Genomic DNA, 16,445 nt, shown 5'->3' with positions numbered 1-16,445 from the left:
AGCAATAAACGTTTCTTTTCTGGTATATAACATTATTTAAAGATTATTCCACTTCTAACCTACTGTACATATTCTTAGCACCTTTTGTCTCAGTGTGTGTTTCTCTGAATCTTATTAGCACGCTTTATTCTAGCAAGCAGCTCTTTGCCCTTTGAACTCAATTGGCCTTCACTAAATTGCAAAAGAAGGGAGTGGTTTCTGCTATTTTTAATCAAGACACTTTGAGCACACATTCTTGTTCTTCACCTGTTTTCTGGCTAATATTAAATAGAAAGAGGCTGTAAGGAAACAATCCATATAAAAACTCTGTAGATTTCTTCTGAGCTTCTTCTGCAGGCCCAGCATCAGAGCATCTTGAGACATTTTCAGGGAGTTTATTGCTATCTTTTGATGTGCTTCCTTTTTTGATTCTTCCCCCTCCAATATCATAAGCTAATTTTTTCTTTGCAGTCTGTTGGAAGTGTTCTAGAAACAACTAAATTCATCTTCTATCATCTACAGAGAGTGACAATGCTGTCTTCCATTTAACAGCAGTGCTAAGGTTACTCATAAATTGTGCTGTGCATTTGACATGTAGCCAGCCCCTGGAAGCAGCAAACTCACCACTCCCCAGATATCATTCCTTCATTCTATAACTTCAGTGTATTTACCAGACGCTGCTAGTTGTTGCAATACATACAATTATTTTTATGTAACCTTGTCAATGGAAATGAAATGTTTTATCACCTGGCTTGCACATGCCAATATTCCATGATCTTATGAATAATTAACAACAACACACATAATTGAGCTCAGTTTATACGAACAAGGTTTACAAGTGTTTTATAGAGATATTATTCCTTTTTTCACGTTGGTAGAAAAAATACACATCCTCTTACCTATGTTTCCATAATAATTATTGGTAAAGTTATAAGAAAATTCACATAAAGAATAGGAGAACAATATTAGAGGGATGAACAAACCAAATAAATCACACAACTTTGAAACTGAATTTAAATTATCCTCTTGTGCTTGCCTGCTGCATATTGCCTTTATTTTTCTGTCTCTACTAATGACGATATTTGCTTGTGTGAAGCAGAGGAAACCAATGGGCAGAAGTCATATATAGGATATGTTTCAAAATGCCACAGAGTGGGATAGACGTGTATGTAAACTAATTTTGCTTTATCAGGCAACCATCATGTGTCTGTGTGCTGTGCGTAGCAACAGACAGCATAATGCATAACATACACATTCTGTAACTGAGGAACACATAAAGCAAAAAGCAATTGCGCCTAGTTCTAAAAGAGCTGCCTATTTTTCTCCTTAGCAGAATAGACACGGGTTATTTGCAGGCAGTATTTACCATTGCTTTGGGGGAGGGTTGGAGGAGGGCAAGGGAAAGATCTAGCCATGTTTAAACATCCTATAGGATTTCTTACATCTTCCATGGCTTGATTAAAGTCATGTGTTCCTGCTTGTTCCTTATCCTTTATCCCTTACAGAAGGAGCATGCGGCAATAATTTGCAGCAAGATTTTTATGTAAGTGTCCGTCTTACACGGGTTTTATGCAGAAGGGAAACATATGGTTCTGAAAGAGCATTAATACCCAGGTACAGCTGGTCTTTGAAGATTTTAAGTGATCCAGCTAAAAAGAATGAGCAAATGCCTCCCAAGGGAAACTGTGGCTGTTCTAACACTGTTCTTTGTCACAAGTGTAACACTTATAGGGAGATGCCTATGGAGACCTAAGAATAGAATGGGGCTTGTATTAGCAAAAGAAAAATAGACATATAAGCAAATAGAACTAAAATAAAACCCTCAACCTGGCCAGCAATAAAAAACTTAATCACAGTCTACCAGGCTGGCAGCAAAGAAAAGCAAGCAAATGGATTAATTCATCTATTGTTATTAGTTAATGCAACAACTAACATTTCTCCATGACAGCAATGTCTCTGTGCCAGGTTTTTATTATCCTGCGGCACTGGCACTCTTAAAATTCCTGTTACTCAGAGACTTTACTTTGATTTAAAATGGAGTTTTGTTTGCTGGATCTAAAGAGAGCTATCACAGAAAATCTAGGGTCAGACCTTAGGTGAGAATCAACACAATTTTCTATTTAAAAGACTCATTGGATTTAAAGACAAGTGACTTTTAAAGAAGGAAAGATCTAGGGCCCCAGATTTATTGGAGGAGCTGATCCCAAATAATGATGCTCAATCTTTATTTTTCTCATACAGATATTGCATAGCCCCAATTATACTTAATCAGCTTCATTACTGCATATTCCAGGGTAAAATTCTCCAAGGAGAATTCCCCAGGAGAGACTAGATTGCCAAAGAGATAGGGTATAAACTTGATATAGATAGTTCGAAATTCAAAACAGAAAGTTTACAACAGAAGGTTTAGGAAACCTGGAAAATTTATGAAACTCCTATAGTTTCATGACTGCCAGAGGTAAATTGAAGGAGCAGGAGAACATCAGGAGGAGAGAAGGAAGAGAATTTTATAGTCCAGTCCTCTGACTGGACTGAGGTCTGAGAAGAGGAGCCTTTCAAAGTCCCACCGAGATCAGCAGCAGATCCAAAGCTTACTGTTGATACAGACAAGAGAGCTGAAGCACAGAATCAGAAGCCATGGGCCTAGTCTGGCTAAATGAACTTTTGTTTGGCAGGACTACTCAAGGTAAAAATCCCATTTCAGAAATAATCCACTATCCCGTCTGTAGTTACAACACCAATTAAAAATAATTTACTAATACAAAATAAACATATAAACCCATCATTTTCTCTGAATTCTGCAGAAAGAATGTGTACAGCTAAGGTAAAAATCTTGTCCTGGGGCTGCCACTGGATAACATGTCCCTAACTAGAAGGATTAGAACTACCATGACATAAGAAATCCTAAGCTAATTTGGAAGCAGAACAGCTGAAGAAAGGCTGTTCAAGAGAAGTTGGAATTAGAGCGAGAGGTTAAATTGCTTCAGATTCTTTCTATCTGTGCTGATCTTGGTGCCAGATGTGAAAGTCTGGGTGAGATAATCATCTTTCCAAACCACCAAATCTTTCATAAGCCAGGAAGTTTAGAAGGCAAGATCACAAATATTGTATCTAGGAGTATAATAAGAAAAAGTTCCTTTTATTCTTCTCATGTAAGATTATTGCAAGAAAAAAAAAAAAAAAGAAACAATATGGAGGGAGAGGTAGAGCTTTTTTTGTTTTAAATGAAGAGACAAAAGATACTGAGCACAAAAGTTTAAATTATAGTAGTTATTTTAAAGTAACTAAAAGTTGCTTCACAGATTTTAACAAAGTATGTCCAAAGACTAAATACACAAATATGCTCAACTAAGTAATTTCTCAAACCAAAAGCAATAAGCTATGATAAGCCTCAAGTGGGTCCAAGTTGTAGACTTGTTCTGTAATATCTGCATGAGTACTTTATGATGCTATAGGTTATTAAGCATGTTGATGTATAAAAATATGCAGAGAGGTTGGCTGCTCATAGATCATACAGCACAAAGAGATACTGGCTACATAACAAATTAGTCACAGCTGGATGATTTGGAACCAGAAGGCCTAACATGCCAGTACAGGTCAAATTTCATTCAGTTTACGAAACAAGACTTCTTTACCCAGGGCAATAAAACAATGCCTCTAGACTGGATTTTGCAGAACCTGGGGCTCTGTTGTGAAGCTGCATGATAACTTAGTCATGACAAAGATGCCACAGGATCAGGGAGCCCAGCAGAGAAATTCTGCTGCCTGGAAAGATTCTGGCTTGAGAAATCCTCATTGCTTGAAGAGCTGAAATGAATAAAGGAATTAAGCTTGAGGTTACAAAATTAAAAATGGAAGTCTATGCTTCTGTGCTTCAGTATGTCTTAATGAATATTTTGATTTCTTTAAGAGTCATTTATCTTTAGAAAGATTTCATTGTATGAAATGCTTAAGATTTTCTGCTTTTAGCTTCTCTTTTGGCAGAGGAGTGGGTTTTTTCAGTGTAAAGACTCTAGCTTTAATGTCATATTTCAAAAGAAATTTTCTTGCTATCTTTTGCTCTTTCTCTTTGACAGCCATCATTGCTGAGTAATGCCCAGGGTCATACTTTTGCAAAGCAAATTCTTCCTTTGCACTATTGCTGCAGGACCGATGGCAGAGCGTATATCCAGAGGACTAGGCACTTGTCCTTTTGTAAGATTTAGATTCAGTTCTCTAAGGAATGTGTCTGGCACAAGAGTTAGCTGCAGATCGGTAGCGAAGTATGAAAGGTAAAGTCAGCAACTGTAGAAATGGTTGTAGGAATATATACACATGCATTCATATGTATATACAGTTTTGGAATATTAAGCAAGGAAGTATTAAATGTAAGGTAATTTGCTCCTGCAGAAAACATACAGTGAGCTATTAGTCCAGATCTTTACTTGCTTGGACAAAGCTCCAGACTGAGCCAAAATCTTCGCCACAGAGTGCAGAGAGCTTCAGCTGAAGTCAAAATAGTTGACCTGAGGTATCAAAGATAAATTTAATCTGGATAAAAAAGTCCTGAAATAATGCCTAGATAGCAGTTATTTTCCCAAGAGAATTTATTACCAGAAAAAAAAACTTACTTGAAAAAAAAAGTATTCTCACATCTCTTGGCAGAACATCAGATATTTTAGTAAAATACAATCATTTTCTCCTGCAACAAAATCCTACCCTTAAGAAATCTTAGTACAAAAAATCACTAGCATTCAACTCATATTAGTGACAAAATTGGACCAATATTTCTAATGGGATGCTTTGCATAAATATGGCATTGCAGAATGATTGTCCGTTTTGTTCACTGCTAAATCCTGCCTCCATGAAATTAATAAATTCTATTAATTGCAAGGAAAGCAGAAATGGGCCTTTAGTGACATGATGATTCAAGAGATAATCCTTGTTAAAGAGTAGGTTTGTTACCACTGAAGGTGACAGATCAACAAATCCTGATCTTGACGGTTACTATTTTTTCAGTCACGGCAGGTCTTTACAAGGACCTGGAAATTTTCCCTATTTATAATTTGATCTTTAGTCCCTAGTTTTGTTCCAGCATTTTGGTTCAACTGGTTTTATGGTTGTCCAACATAAAATATGACTAGTTGGTGTATGACATGTTACCTCTGCAGTGTATGAACATATTTTGATTTCTACAGCACTGAGTCAGCATTCTGATGAGTTAGCATTTATATTCCCGACAGCTGTTTATTCCTCTCAGTGTAATTTCAGAGATAAATGTCCAGAAGGGATTTGCTGCCCCAGATCTATCAGAAAACATATTTAAGATATTCTGTGGTATTTAAATCATAACAACAAAAAAATATTCAATAATGCTAAGACAAAAAGTGTTTAATTTTTTAACATTAAATAACTAATTTAAACCTTACTATATTGATTTTAAATATAATGTGGTAAAAAGTCAAAGTGTTTTTATTTTCTATGTCAAATCACATCAATGGTTTCTAGGGAGATTTAAGAAACATACTGAAACTTCCAATCAGTATTTTTATTTTACTGCTTTTATGTAGAGTTGAGAAAGTAGCCTGGAGAAGAAAATAGAAGAAAATAAGAGATAGGAAAGAATGCACATGAAGGACCAAACTGTTCCTGGAACAGCTGATTGATTGTGTTTTCCTGAAGCTGTGGGACCAGTTGACACAGTGGAACATAAATCCTGATAGGAGTCAGAACCAGTAGACGAGGATTCTCTGCATTCTGAAATTCTGCAGGTAATGCGGCAGGATTATTTTGGCAAATATGGTGTAGGTAATGGTCATTCATATGCCATCATTTTTTATCTACTTTTGTTTCTTTCTCCTTGTAAAGCAATGCAGGTGGTGCAGAGTAGCACAGATTTTATTTTCCTGCACCAGGCCTATAGACTCTAGAGGGTGCACTAGCTGTGTTACCACAGCTGCCTTATCTTTGGGTTTTACTAAGAGTAAACTCTTTCTAGGAGAAGGCTTTTTCTAAACACTCTTCTGTTAGATGTGGGTTTGCAATGTTGCAGGGAAATTAAAGTTACTTATAGTGAGATTATAGAAGTGTATGTTATCTGTGCAAAAATCCAGTTCTGAATCCCACTAAATGAATTATTTTGCTCACGTCTGGTGACAATGAATTCTACAGATTACTTATGATTTTGATAAAATAATTAAAAATAATACTTAATTGCTCTGTTCTTCTCTATTCTTCCAAAGTCATTTTTTTTCCTTGTCTCAGGATAAAAAGTAAAAAGGGATTCTTGGTATAACTTCCCTACAAGTTCAATTCATATCCTCTATTACTTACATTAGAAAGATATAATGCCTATTATATAAAGTAATAATATATACTGCCTAATAATTTTAATTACATTCTTATTGATTTTTTATTTCTTCTTTTCTGGGATAGAGTAAAAAGAACAGTGAACAGTTTTACAGAAGAGACTTTTCCAATAGATTCTTTCTGCACGCTAGTATTTGTTTGCTCTTTTGGCTGCTGTAGACCACCGATCATCAGTTCTTACTGAGCTTTCTGTATTACTGGTGAGCGCTTTTTTTTTTTACCCTCCCATGGTGACTATAAGTTTAGTGATAAAGCTAACAGGCCAAATTAACTGTCAGGCGATTCCATTCATCACAGTTGTAACTGTGTCTGTAAATCAGCAGACAACTCAATGAATAAAACCATCACGGTTACTACTCCAGTAAAGTAAGACTTCCAAAATACAAGCAGTACTTTTGATGCTAAACTCTTCAATAAACCACTAAAGCTTGAATGTTATTACCCTAGGACTTTTCACGCAAATCTTTACTTAAGTCATTAAATGCGGTTAAACAGGAAGGGAAAAATCTTCATCCAGATTTAACATGAAAACTTAAGCTATGGGGCAGACTTTATTGTGGAAAGAAACTGCCTTGAATCTAAGCATTCAAGATCATTTATATGGCTGTGACATATGCACCATAAAGAAAAATGTGTATGTAGAAGATAATAATCTCTTTGGTCTATTCATTAAAATTTATTTGGGCCATTACTGTACAAGTGTTGCATTGCCAATATAGACTAATATATAGCTTTTTCAAAAATCATTAAATGAATTTTGAGATTGGACAGTGGTTACGAATTATTCAGTCCCTTCTGAAATCAATTCATAATCCTGTGTGTGCATTTGTCAGTTTTCCTTTGGCTTTGTAAAACATCCTGAAAATTGCAGTGCCTGTACTGTAATTTTGTGTATGTGTGTTCAACATTCCACTTAGATTTAAAAGTGTAGGAAGGAATGGGCATCATTGTCAATATATTTGTATAAAAACTATTCTAAGTTTAATACTTTGCTTTATTCCCAGATTTGTGGCTAGTACAATTTCTGATTTATAGCTCGGTCTTAAAAGATGGGGGGAAAAAAAGTAATTTGATTGATTGAAATGCTGCTTTAAGTGATTGTATATAGCTCTTGGCCTCTTGAGAAACCATTAGGTTCCACAGTAAACACCTACGTATACTTTCACCACAACAGCCTAAAAGTCTAAAAACTTTGTGCTGAGATTCACGTGACCATGCAATATCCAACACAAAAGTTTCGACACTGTACAATATACATTGTGAATGATACCAAAAGCAACAACAATGATATTATCTGTTTCTTGGTAATATTGTCACTAGTGTTATTTGTATGACTTCAGTGCATGGTGTTCCCAGGTAAGACTAATAAATGTGTATTTTGACCTTGAAGTGTTTACAATCTAAGTGTGTCTTTATGGATGTACTGCTATGACAGAAAGGTCTAAATGATGTTATTACATATAGTTTAATACAGTTTTTTGCTCAGTGTGCAAGCAGAGCCTATGCCAACAGCACTCTTCAAAGCAGTGTTTTTATGGCAAATTTATGATTCAGTGCTGTTGGGGTGGAATTGTAGCAAAGAATATGTAAATTTCCAGAGAGGTAATCTAAGTACAGCCAAGCCATAAGAATGTTTCTGTAAGAAGTTTTTACTAAGATGCAGTAATTTTGTTGTGATCTCTTACTCAAGGATTGTTTTAAATGTAAATTACGTGAAGAATATAGGCACGTTCCAAGTGACTGATCAAAACAGTAACAGTGGGTATTTGAACTACTAAGTCCACCTCCTCTCACATATGCCCCTTCTCAGAACTGACATTTCCATTTTATTAATCTTTCCTAAAAACCCCCTCACTGTTATAAGATGAAGCCATTACAGAAGGGAAGAATCACCTTAAGACAAGAATATTGGCTGTCTGTCTGGACAGACAGCTGTAAGGCGCAATCTGCTTGTCTGTATCTGGGCTACTGGAACAATGCAGAGCATACTTGGGCAGCACAAGTACAGCAAAAGGCTCTCTGGATAGTGAGGCAATGGCTTAATATGCATATAGCAGCCCCATCACAGCTCCAGAGTTTGGTATTTAGCTGATTACAGCTATACTGTGACTCCTTCTGACGCAAAGAACAAGCTTTTGGGCATTCTTAGCCAGGAATAGCCAAGAGTAAGTTAAGAGTAGTCTGAGACTGCAATAATTAACTCTGGAAGCCAGAAATGAGGGAAATTCGAAGATCAAAAAATGTTTTCAAGGCCAAAAGCTACCTTCATCCTTTGTCTGGTTTTGTTACAAGCAGAATGCAGGGAGAACAGATAACTGGGTCCTGGATATTTTGAGACATGAGATATTGTGTCAGGAAGCATGCATAATGCATTGCTATGGTAATGGTTACCACAGTTGGTGTCTTTTACAGAAAAAAAATTAAATTCTGTGTAAGTGTAGTTAGCTTACATAAGCAACTGCTGCTTCAGTACGAAGTGCCTTTTAGTTACCTATAATGTCTTAGAACTTGTCATATTTTGCATTTTGTGTAGCAAAGGTAGCAGTTTACAGAAGTGACAATTTATGTAGTTGAAAATGCGTGTTATTACTCTGAGCTGAGCAGGCTACTTAAGAAACAGTCTTGTCTTTATTGCGACATACTATATTTAGATTACAATTAACTATGGTATCTTATAACTGCTCATGTGCCAACAGTTGCAAGAAATTCCAGTAACAGACTGGAAAGTACATTTTATGGTATTTCTAAAATTGCAACCTCCAAAATGACTTGGGAAAGACATTTGTTCTGACATCTTTATTTGCTTTTCTCTTCTCATACTTGATTTCTCTTTTACACTTCTTTCTGCTGCTGACTGTAGCCATGGCTTATCTGTTTCAGGTTCCAAACTGACATGAGCAGCTTCCTATCAAATAAGCCACTGCTACTGGATTAATTCACCTTGACATAACTGCTGTGATGCCAAAATCCACACGGTAAGTGGTTACAATTGTTAGGTATGTCAACGCTAATTTTTATTGTTGATGGATGTCATGAAAATATCAGGTGGTAAAGAAGCACAACGGTACAGTCCCTTTCTGTGTTAGCTCCCAATTTATAAAATATGTTTGCACTAAAAATACACGCAAAACCAGGGATGGCACCCTCACAGCAGTAAACTGGCCATGACTTGGGCATGCCAAGTAGCAGAGGTTTGAGGAAGCCAGTCAAGGTTTTGTCTCAGTAATTGCTGGCAAGAGATGGCCATTCCTGCTCTTCTTCATCCTTGATTGCATTGGCTCAATACATCCTCTCTTGCAGAATACCCTCTGTGAGGAGGTGCATAATCCATGAGAATTTTCTCTTGCAGTTTCTTCCCACATAAATGTCATCAGGAGAGCAGGAGTTGTTTTCTATTTCCAATGCCATTCCGAATCATTCAGATGTGGAGAAAAACATGACCATTCATGAAGGCAGCTCTCTGTTTCCATACAAAGCACATCCTTAGAAGCTCTTTTCAGGACTACTTCTCTAAACAATCCTTGGAACTAGGAAAGTGTGAGGTAGAATAAATGAGAGCACCAGTTTTTCCTTTCTAGTTGCTATTGTACAGAGACACCTATCCTCCCAACTTCTTTACGCAGACAAAACATAGGAGTTTGGGAGGAGGAGCCTACTTTCAGAATAAGGGGAATGAATCTGCATGTACAGAATCCCTCTGTATAGAATATGGACAGTCAGGTTTTGAAAACACTGCAATGGCATTGGCAGCACTGAGGTCTGACTAGAATGCTGCTTTACATTTCTACCACGAGTTACTACATCAGTAGTGTAAAGGTGAGAAATTACAATTACGTTTGAAGACTGTCGTGTTTGTTAAGAAGAGTCAACCCCCTGCAGAATTCCACTGACGACTTCTTTCTGTGTTGTCACTGTGCTCACATGGTTGAAGGTTTTGGAGGGGGCACGATTATGGTCCTGGCGAGTGTGGTATTCAGCGCTGCTCTGCGGGGTGTCACACAGCTGTGTTGTCCCTTATCTCAGACTTTGTGCACCACAGGCATGTACTACGCTGGGGCCCTTGCAGTGGGATCCTGCGTCCCAGCTAGAGCTGATCAACCTGATCGGTGACTTCTGGTTCATCTGTGCCTGACATGCTGGTCAGGGAGGGAGGGTGTTATTTGGCATTTCCCAGCAGTGGAGGACTGCATTTTCTGCCAAGATTTTGTCCTCACTGAAATCCTCTTGAAAGGGATTTTTCCTACGTGCAGTCCAGCTCTGTGGCCTTTGCCTGTTGTGTGATTTGACCCCCATGTTGTGTTGCCCCTCCATGTGATCAGATACATCAAGTCTCACATGTCAGAAAGAATAAACAGCAGAAGTCTAACTTCTAGTAGAGGGCAGGATGGTAAAAGTCTTTGCCAAAGGAATGCATCAGGGCATACAAAAAACATTTTAGAGCAAAGAAAGTTTAGCAGTACACAGCCTTGTGACCCAGTAAGACAGGACCCAATACAATAGGACCAGACACTATTTAAAAGAGGAGCAGAAAATCTATGGAAATAGGATTTGGTTTGACATAGGCATGCAAAAAAAAGGAACCGTATAATCTTTTGGGAGTGAGTGAGTATACCAGCAGCAGTTAGTAGAACAGATAAAACCTGAACGTTTACATGGCAAGGGTTTTTATTTGGTTTGGATTTTGTGGGCTTGATTTACCACTACAGTGCACTTATTTTTGTTGTTTGCCTATGGGAAGTGGGTTATGAATGTTTCCAAGTCAGCGAGGAATCATCTCAAAATTTCTTAAGTGTGAAAATGATAATATCTTCAAATTTGGGCTTGTACTCTTCACTGGGTTGTGTCTGGCCGCCATTTGTTCCTGTTTGGGAAGCACAGATGCCAAAAGATGCCACATGCAATGAAGGAAAGGCAGTATTTGTCACCATGCCTTTGGAACATCGTACTTACAAGTGTCTTGGTTGGTAAGGAACATTGACTTATTAAGTGATATTAGTGAATCAAACTAAGAAATGCTTCTAAACCTCTTATATGTATCCTCTCTGTTTTTGTGTGTGTGTGTGCGCGCAAACAAATCACTACTAAATGTTGTGATATTGTTACAATTCTAGTACCATCTAGTGGCCAAATTGAACAGGACCTCATCGGAGACTGGTACCTTAAGTTTTCAGTATTAACTGCCAAGTGCTGCACACTTTCTGCTTGATTTTATTATTATTATTGTGCTGCAGAAAGCATCCTTCTACTTCTAATAGCTATGTAATTTATTGGATAACCTTGCAAATCTAAATATAGCAAGGCTACTTATTGCCCTGGACTTGTACCCCCAGCTTCTTCTCAGACACAGCTTTTTGAATCCTGTGGTTTTGATTGAGTGGGACAGAAGATACTAAAAAAAAAAAGTAATTGCAGTTTTAAATCCAATATTGGTTTTTTTGAGATTTATTTTTATCAATTACTATTTCACTGAGTACTCTTTGCAAAGAAAAAGTAGTTCTATCCTTAAAGCAAAAAGTTTAAGTAGTTCAGTAGCTCTGAGGTATTTACAAATGGTATGGAAAATGAGAAAAGGCCGATTTACTACATTTGTTCAGTAAGCCTCATACTTGTAAGACCTTCTCAATCATCCTGTCTTAGTGTGAATTTACTTTTTAGAAAGCACTCTTTTAAATTGTTAGAAAACACAATGTTGTAGTTACTCAGGTAGACCATAAGCTTTTCAGCTTAACATACAGTATGGATAATCTGATATTTATATGATGAAATAGTAAGAAGTTAAATAGAAACCTGCATTTATGCACATCAGATTGTCATCTTACAGAAAAACACAAGTAATTTTTTCATGACTGCTTGCCTATAGTGCCTTTTCAGATAACTGGGTCTTTGTTTTCAACAGTGCTGATATTAAGGCATGAATTTCATTTTTTGGATTGTGCTCCATGTGCTCTTACTGAGCTTCTGAAGGCACCCAAAACACATGGCAAAATGCCATCAACATTCTAATTCCTAAATTAAAAATTATGTTTCGAGGTGTCAGATGCCAATATATGGCTGTCCAAATAAATTGTAAAAATCTGGTGCTGTGGCTTAGGTCTGCACTCCTTCCTGAGTAAATGTTGTTTACACAATTTGTACATGTTATTTTTTATTGTCTAAAGCAAAGCAGTGACTGTCTCTTTTCCAATATGGCTTATAATTAGCAGTGAAGTTTTCCCACGCTGAAGCTTTTTTTCCCACTGCAAAATGTTGAATTTCAGATGTTCAAAACTGATGTTGTTAAGAGCTGTAGAATACAATTCCAGTAGATTCAGAAAGGTATATTGTGCAATAGAAATGAGCCATTCCAAAATTTTAAATCTAAGCAGGAAATCCGTAAAGCAGACTTCAAATAAAAATTACTTACATGCACTATAAAGCATGTATACACACAAACATAATCCATTTACATCAAAATGCAAAACCTGCCTGCAAAAATCTCTTGTTGTTCATGGTGTGAAAATAAATGGCTTGTGTTTTAACAGCTGGAATTTTGTCATTTACTTCAGAGACAGGAAGTTCTTGTCCTTCAGGTGTCCCTGTGTCTGGCATTTTTCTATCATTGGAAAAAAATACAAATGATTCAGAATATTTATAAACATTGGGAAAAGGGCAGCGAAGCTATTTTCCATTTTATGCTCATTTCTTCTTAGTACTGCTATGTATTTCTAGCTGTCTTTATGCACCCTGTAGTTGTGCACTGTTATATTTATGGGTGGTGCTTTCTGTCTCTGGTTGCCTTGTTGATAGGGTCCCTGCAGCTGTGGTTTGTAATGTAGTGAATGTATGCAAGATACATGTGGGTGGCACATTTGCTTTGCTTCCAGCTATATTGTTTTCTTCAAAAGTGGGGTTGTCATTTTCATAAACTGTTACAAGCACTTGAGACTCTCTTCTCCACAAATGACCTTGTTGATTGTGTAAGATTTTCTTTCTGGTGTTTGACACAATGGTGACACTTAAGAAAAAAATAGCATTAGCCAGTTAGCTATTATATTTTTCTCTTGGATGGAGGAGATGAGTGTCAGCATGCAACAGAAGGTGTGGAAAGATGGATGCTTTTCTAACCCGGTGTCAAGGTGTATTTTTTTTCCCAGGACACTGGTGTTGAGGTAAATTATGTGCTACTGCACACCAGTTTGTCTGCTCATTGAGTTCTCTGTTTCCAGCACAGGCGACTGTTTCCTTCTCGCTATGTGACTTCTGGGGCTACATCAGCTTCTGCATTTCCCGCTGACACACTGCGGGGAGACCATCGCCCCAGCATCTTTTTTTCTTCTTCCAGGGTATATGCAGGACTGATACACCATGCGCTTTCTTATCAGCTGGAATGTATATAACAGCCCTATAGTGAGACTACCTCACTCTAAAAATAAGGATACTGTCATGTGTTATGATATCTGGTTGATTTTTTTAGAGCTATGAAGTATTTCCTGCACAGACTAGCTTCGGGAAAGCTTTCATATTTGTCTACTGCTTCCCTAATGTGGTTCTTTAGCTGCAGGCACTTATTAATTGGTTTGGTTTTGTAAGTGAATTGTCTTGTGATGTTACAGGACCAGCGTTACAGAATTAATCTATTTAAAGCAAAACAGCACATATTCAGATTATGAGTGACTGCAAGTCTCTTGCACCTTCTGTGAATGTAGGTGGAGAAAGGAGTTCTGACTTCATTAGTCGTGGCTAAAGATCAGCCCATGCAGTACAATTTGGGCCCATACTGTATTGTATCAAGTGTGTTCGTATTCTATTACCATTTCATGTTTCACTGCTACTCAAGATGAACTTAACCTCTTGCAACCATAATTTTTTCAATCACTTCACAGTCATTAAGTTTTACTACACTTCAACAAGCTAGTCTAATCCAGTCCCTAGCTGAAACGTAATAAAACTAACCAAGACATGCAAAGATATGAAGGCTTCATAATTTACTGTTTATATGCTACTGACACATCAAAAGAACAGTACAGCTTTTAACTACTTCTCAAGCATTTCTCTCAGAACGTAAGTTTCTGTCTTAGCTGGACATATGTAAATTGTCTACAATATTTCTTAACTCTTAATGAGCTATTGAGAGCCCTAGTCCATTCTCAACTAAATCCCTTATTGAATTAAGCAAACCATGATTCCAAACACACAACTGCAAATGCCTAAACTGAATACTATCTACAGAAAATGCAGCATTTGAGGACTTTCCAAACTTTTCTTTGTATCTTCATTTTAGATTCAAATCTCTGAAGCAGGAACTTAAATGTCAGAATCCCAGCATGTATCAGGTTATATGCTGTTCTTACATAGGTCTTCTTCAGTTTCTATTTCTCTTAAAATAAAAATAACAGGAACTGTGATATTGACTTAGGCTGTCTCTCACATTCCAGTAAGGTTTGTGAGTAAAATGTACTTCTACATCTGTACTTAGTCCTTGAACACTGAAAATCAGCAGTGTCATCGATGCATTACATCAGTACTGAATACCTGTGGTAAAGACCAGAGGTGACCCCAGCATTCATCAGCATCAAAAGGTGTTCATTATACAAGCCAGAATCATAGTTTACAAATGCCAAGTAAAACCAAATGCAAATGAAAACCTTCTTGAAAGCATCAGTGGTGCACTTCGCTTACATGGAACGGACAGGAAATACTGTGATCATTAAAGACACCATGACATTGATGATTTTAACCTGTACTTGTTGAACGGTTGAATCAGTTGTTCCTCAGCAGAAGGGCTTCCTTCTTGGTCACTCATCTGACAGGTTTCATGCAGCTCCATCTCTGATACAGCCCTCAGTTTTGTTTGCTCTGGTAATGCTGCGAAACGTCTATGGAGATGGTCTGGATAACAATAAAGAAATTTCTCTAATAACTGGTAGTTCAAAATAACACCCACAGTTTGATGTAATTTTGTCTGTGATGTTGCATTTGGGTAAGTGGCTGTTTTAGGCAGACATAATTTCTTTTGACCTTTTATAGGTAAAGTTGTTTCCATATTCATATTTGCAATAGACTAGAGAGATACAGGTCAGACAACCCATTGGAATTTTGGAAATAAACCTGACATTCTTACTCCATCTAAACTCCTGCCTGGCCAATGAAGAATTGATTTCCTGCTGTATCATATGGACAAGTATCAACCAAATATTTCTCCCCATGGGGTCACTAGGAGCTTCTCTTTATACTATAATGACAATTTTATATAAGAAGATTAGAAGAATCAAGTCACTTGCGTCTTGAAGAATAAATACTGCTATAACACTCCTTAAATTACCGTGGGTCTAATTCTTTGAAATAATGAGACAAAAGAGTTCAAAGCAGCGTTAAATCAGCTGTGCGCAAGGGACAGTACATCATGCACTGGGCACATTTCACCAGCACCCGTCGCAGTTGTTGCACTGAACTGCATTAGTCCAGAGCTGGAGTGACCCTTGGAACCACGCCACGTTTCCAGCACCTGTCAAATGGTTCTTCCTGCAGGGCATGAACACAATGCAAACCCATTAAATACCCATATCTGCCAGCATGAGCAGGTCCAGAAACCAGCATCTGGCCCCTGCTGTACATGCAGGTGATCGATAATGGGGATTGATTCTATTGTGTGTGCTCAGCCCGCCTGCCACAAAGAGTCTGTTCGCTGAGCACAGTGGCAGGATGGCACACAGCTGCTGCGTTAGCTGGCGTGGTGAAGCCACATAGCACAGACAGAGCAACTGCTCATTGTGCACCTAGACACTGTGCCTTCCGTTTGGATTCCTTTGTCCTGTCAATCAGCCTTTATAAGGTGGAAAAGGCAAATATTTTAATGGAAATAATAAACAATGCTATTTTTCATCATACCTTTCTGTGTACCTTGCAAGAGGGTTTATCAAAATCAATCTAGAAAAATCCACAACTCGTGAAAATCCATAATGCATAATCCATTTAATTGATTCTACAGCATATGTGTGCGTGAATTTAAACAGATTATGTGCATGAATTAATGTGAATATACAGCATATGTTTTTCTTTGTTTGCTATCCAGTAGATTATTATTAGCAATAGCAGATTCTGAAACTAGCTTTGCACATTGATGCATGCTACTGGGGGAG

General features: G+C 37.4%; 2 protein-coding genes across 10 annotated transcripts in view; one reads left to right on the top strand and one right to left on the bottom strand.

Annotated features, from left to right (window-relative positions):
- Nucleotides 1-16,445, top strand: part of TARS3 (threonyl-tRNA synthetase 3) — a 48,790-nt gene that overhangs the window by 12,444 nt on the left and 19,901 nt on the right. For 2 of the 4 annotated variants that reach the window (XM_065076084.1, XM_065076083.1), the window contains exons 6-8: nt 5,529-5,729; nt 6,394-6,527; nt 9,208-9,302. The gene's annotated coding sequence lies outside the window, so the exon portion shown is untranslated. The remainder of the gene's footprint in view (nt 1-5,528; nt 5,730-6,393; nt 6,528-9,207; nt 9,303-16,445) is intronic. The other 2 variants (XM_065076085.1, XM_065076086.1) reach the window with 1 other exon arrangement.
- Nucleotides 1-16,445, bottom strand: part of TJP1 (tight junction protein 1) — a 186,714-nt gene that overhangs the window by 168,250 nt on the left and 2,019 nt on the right. For all 6 annotated transcript variants that reach the window (XM_065076022.1, XM_065076023.1, XM_065076024.1 and 3 more), the window contains exon 2: nt 15,045-15,195. In XM_065076022.1, coding sequence (XP_064932094.1) covers nt 15,045-15,195 — 151 coding nt within the window. The remainder of the gene's footprint in view (nt 1-15,044; nt 15,196-16,445) is intronic.

This window comes from Columba livia, chromosome 11, assembly GCF_036013475.1.
Source record: "Columba livia isolate bColLiv1 breed racing homer chromosome 11, bColLiv1.pat.W.v2, whole genome shotgun sequence".
Lineage (NCBI taxonomy): Eukaryota > Metazoa > Chordata > Aves > Columbiformes > Columbidae > Columba > Columba livia.
The sequence above is the reverse complement of the archived record's forward strand: the minus strand, read 5'-3'. Positions and strand labels throughout refer to the sequence as shown.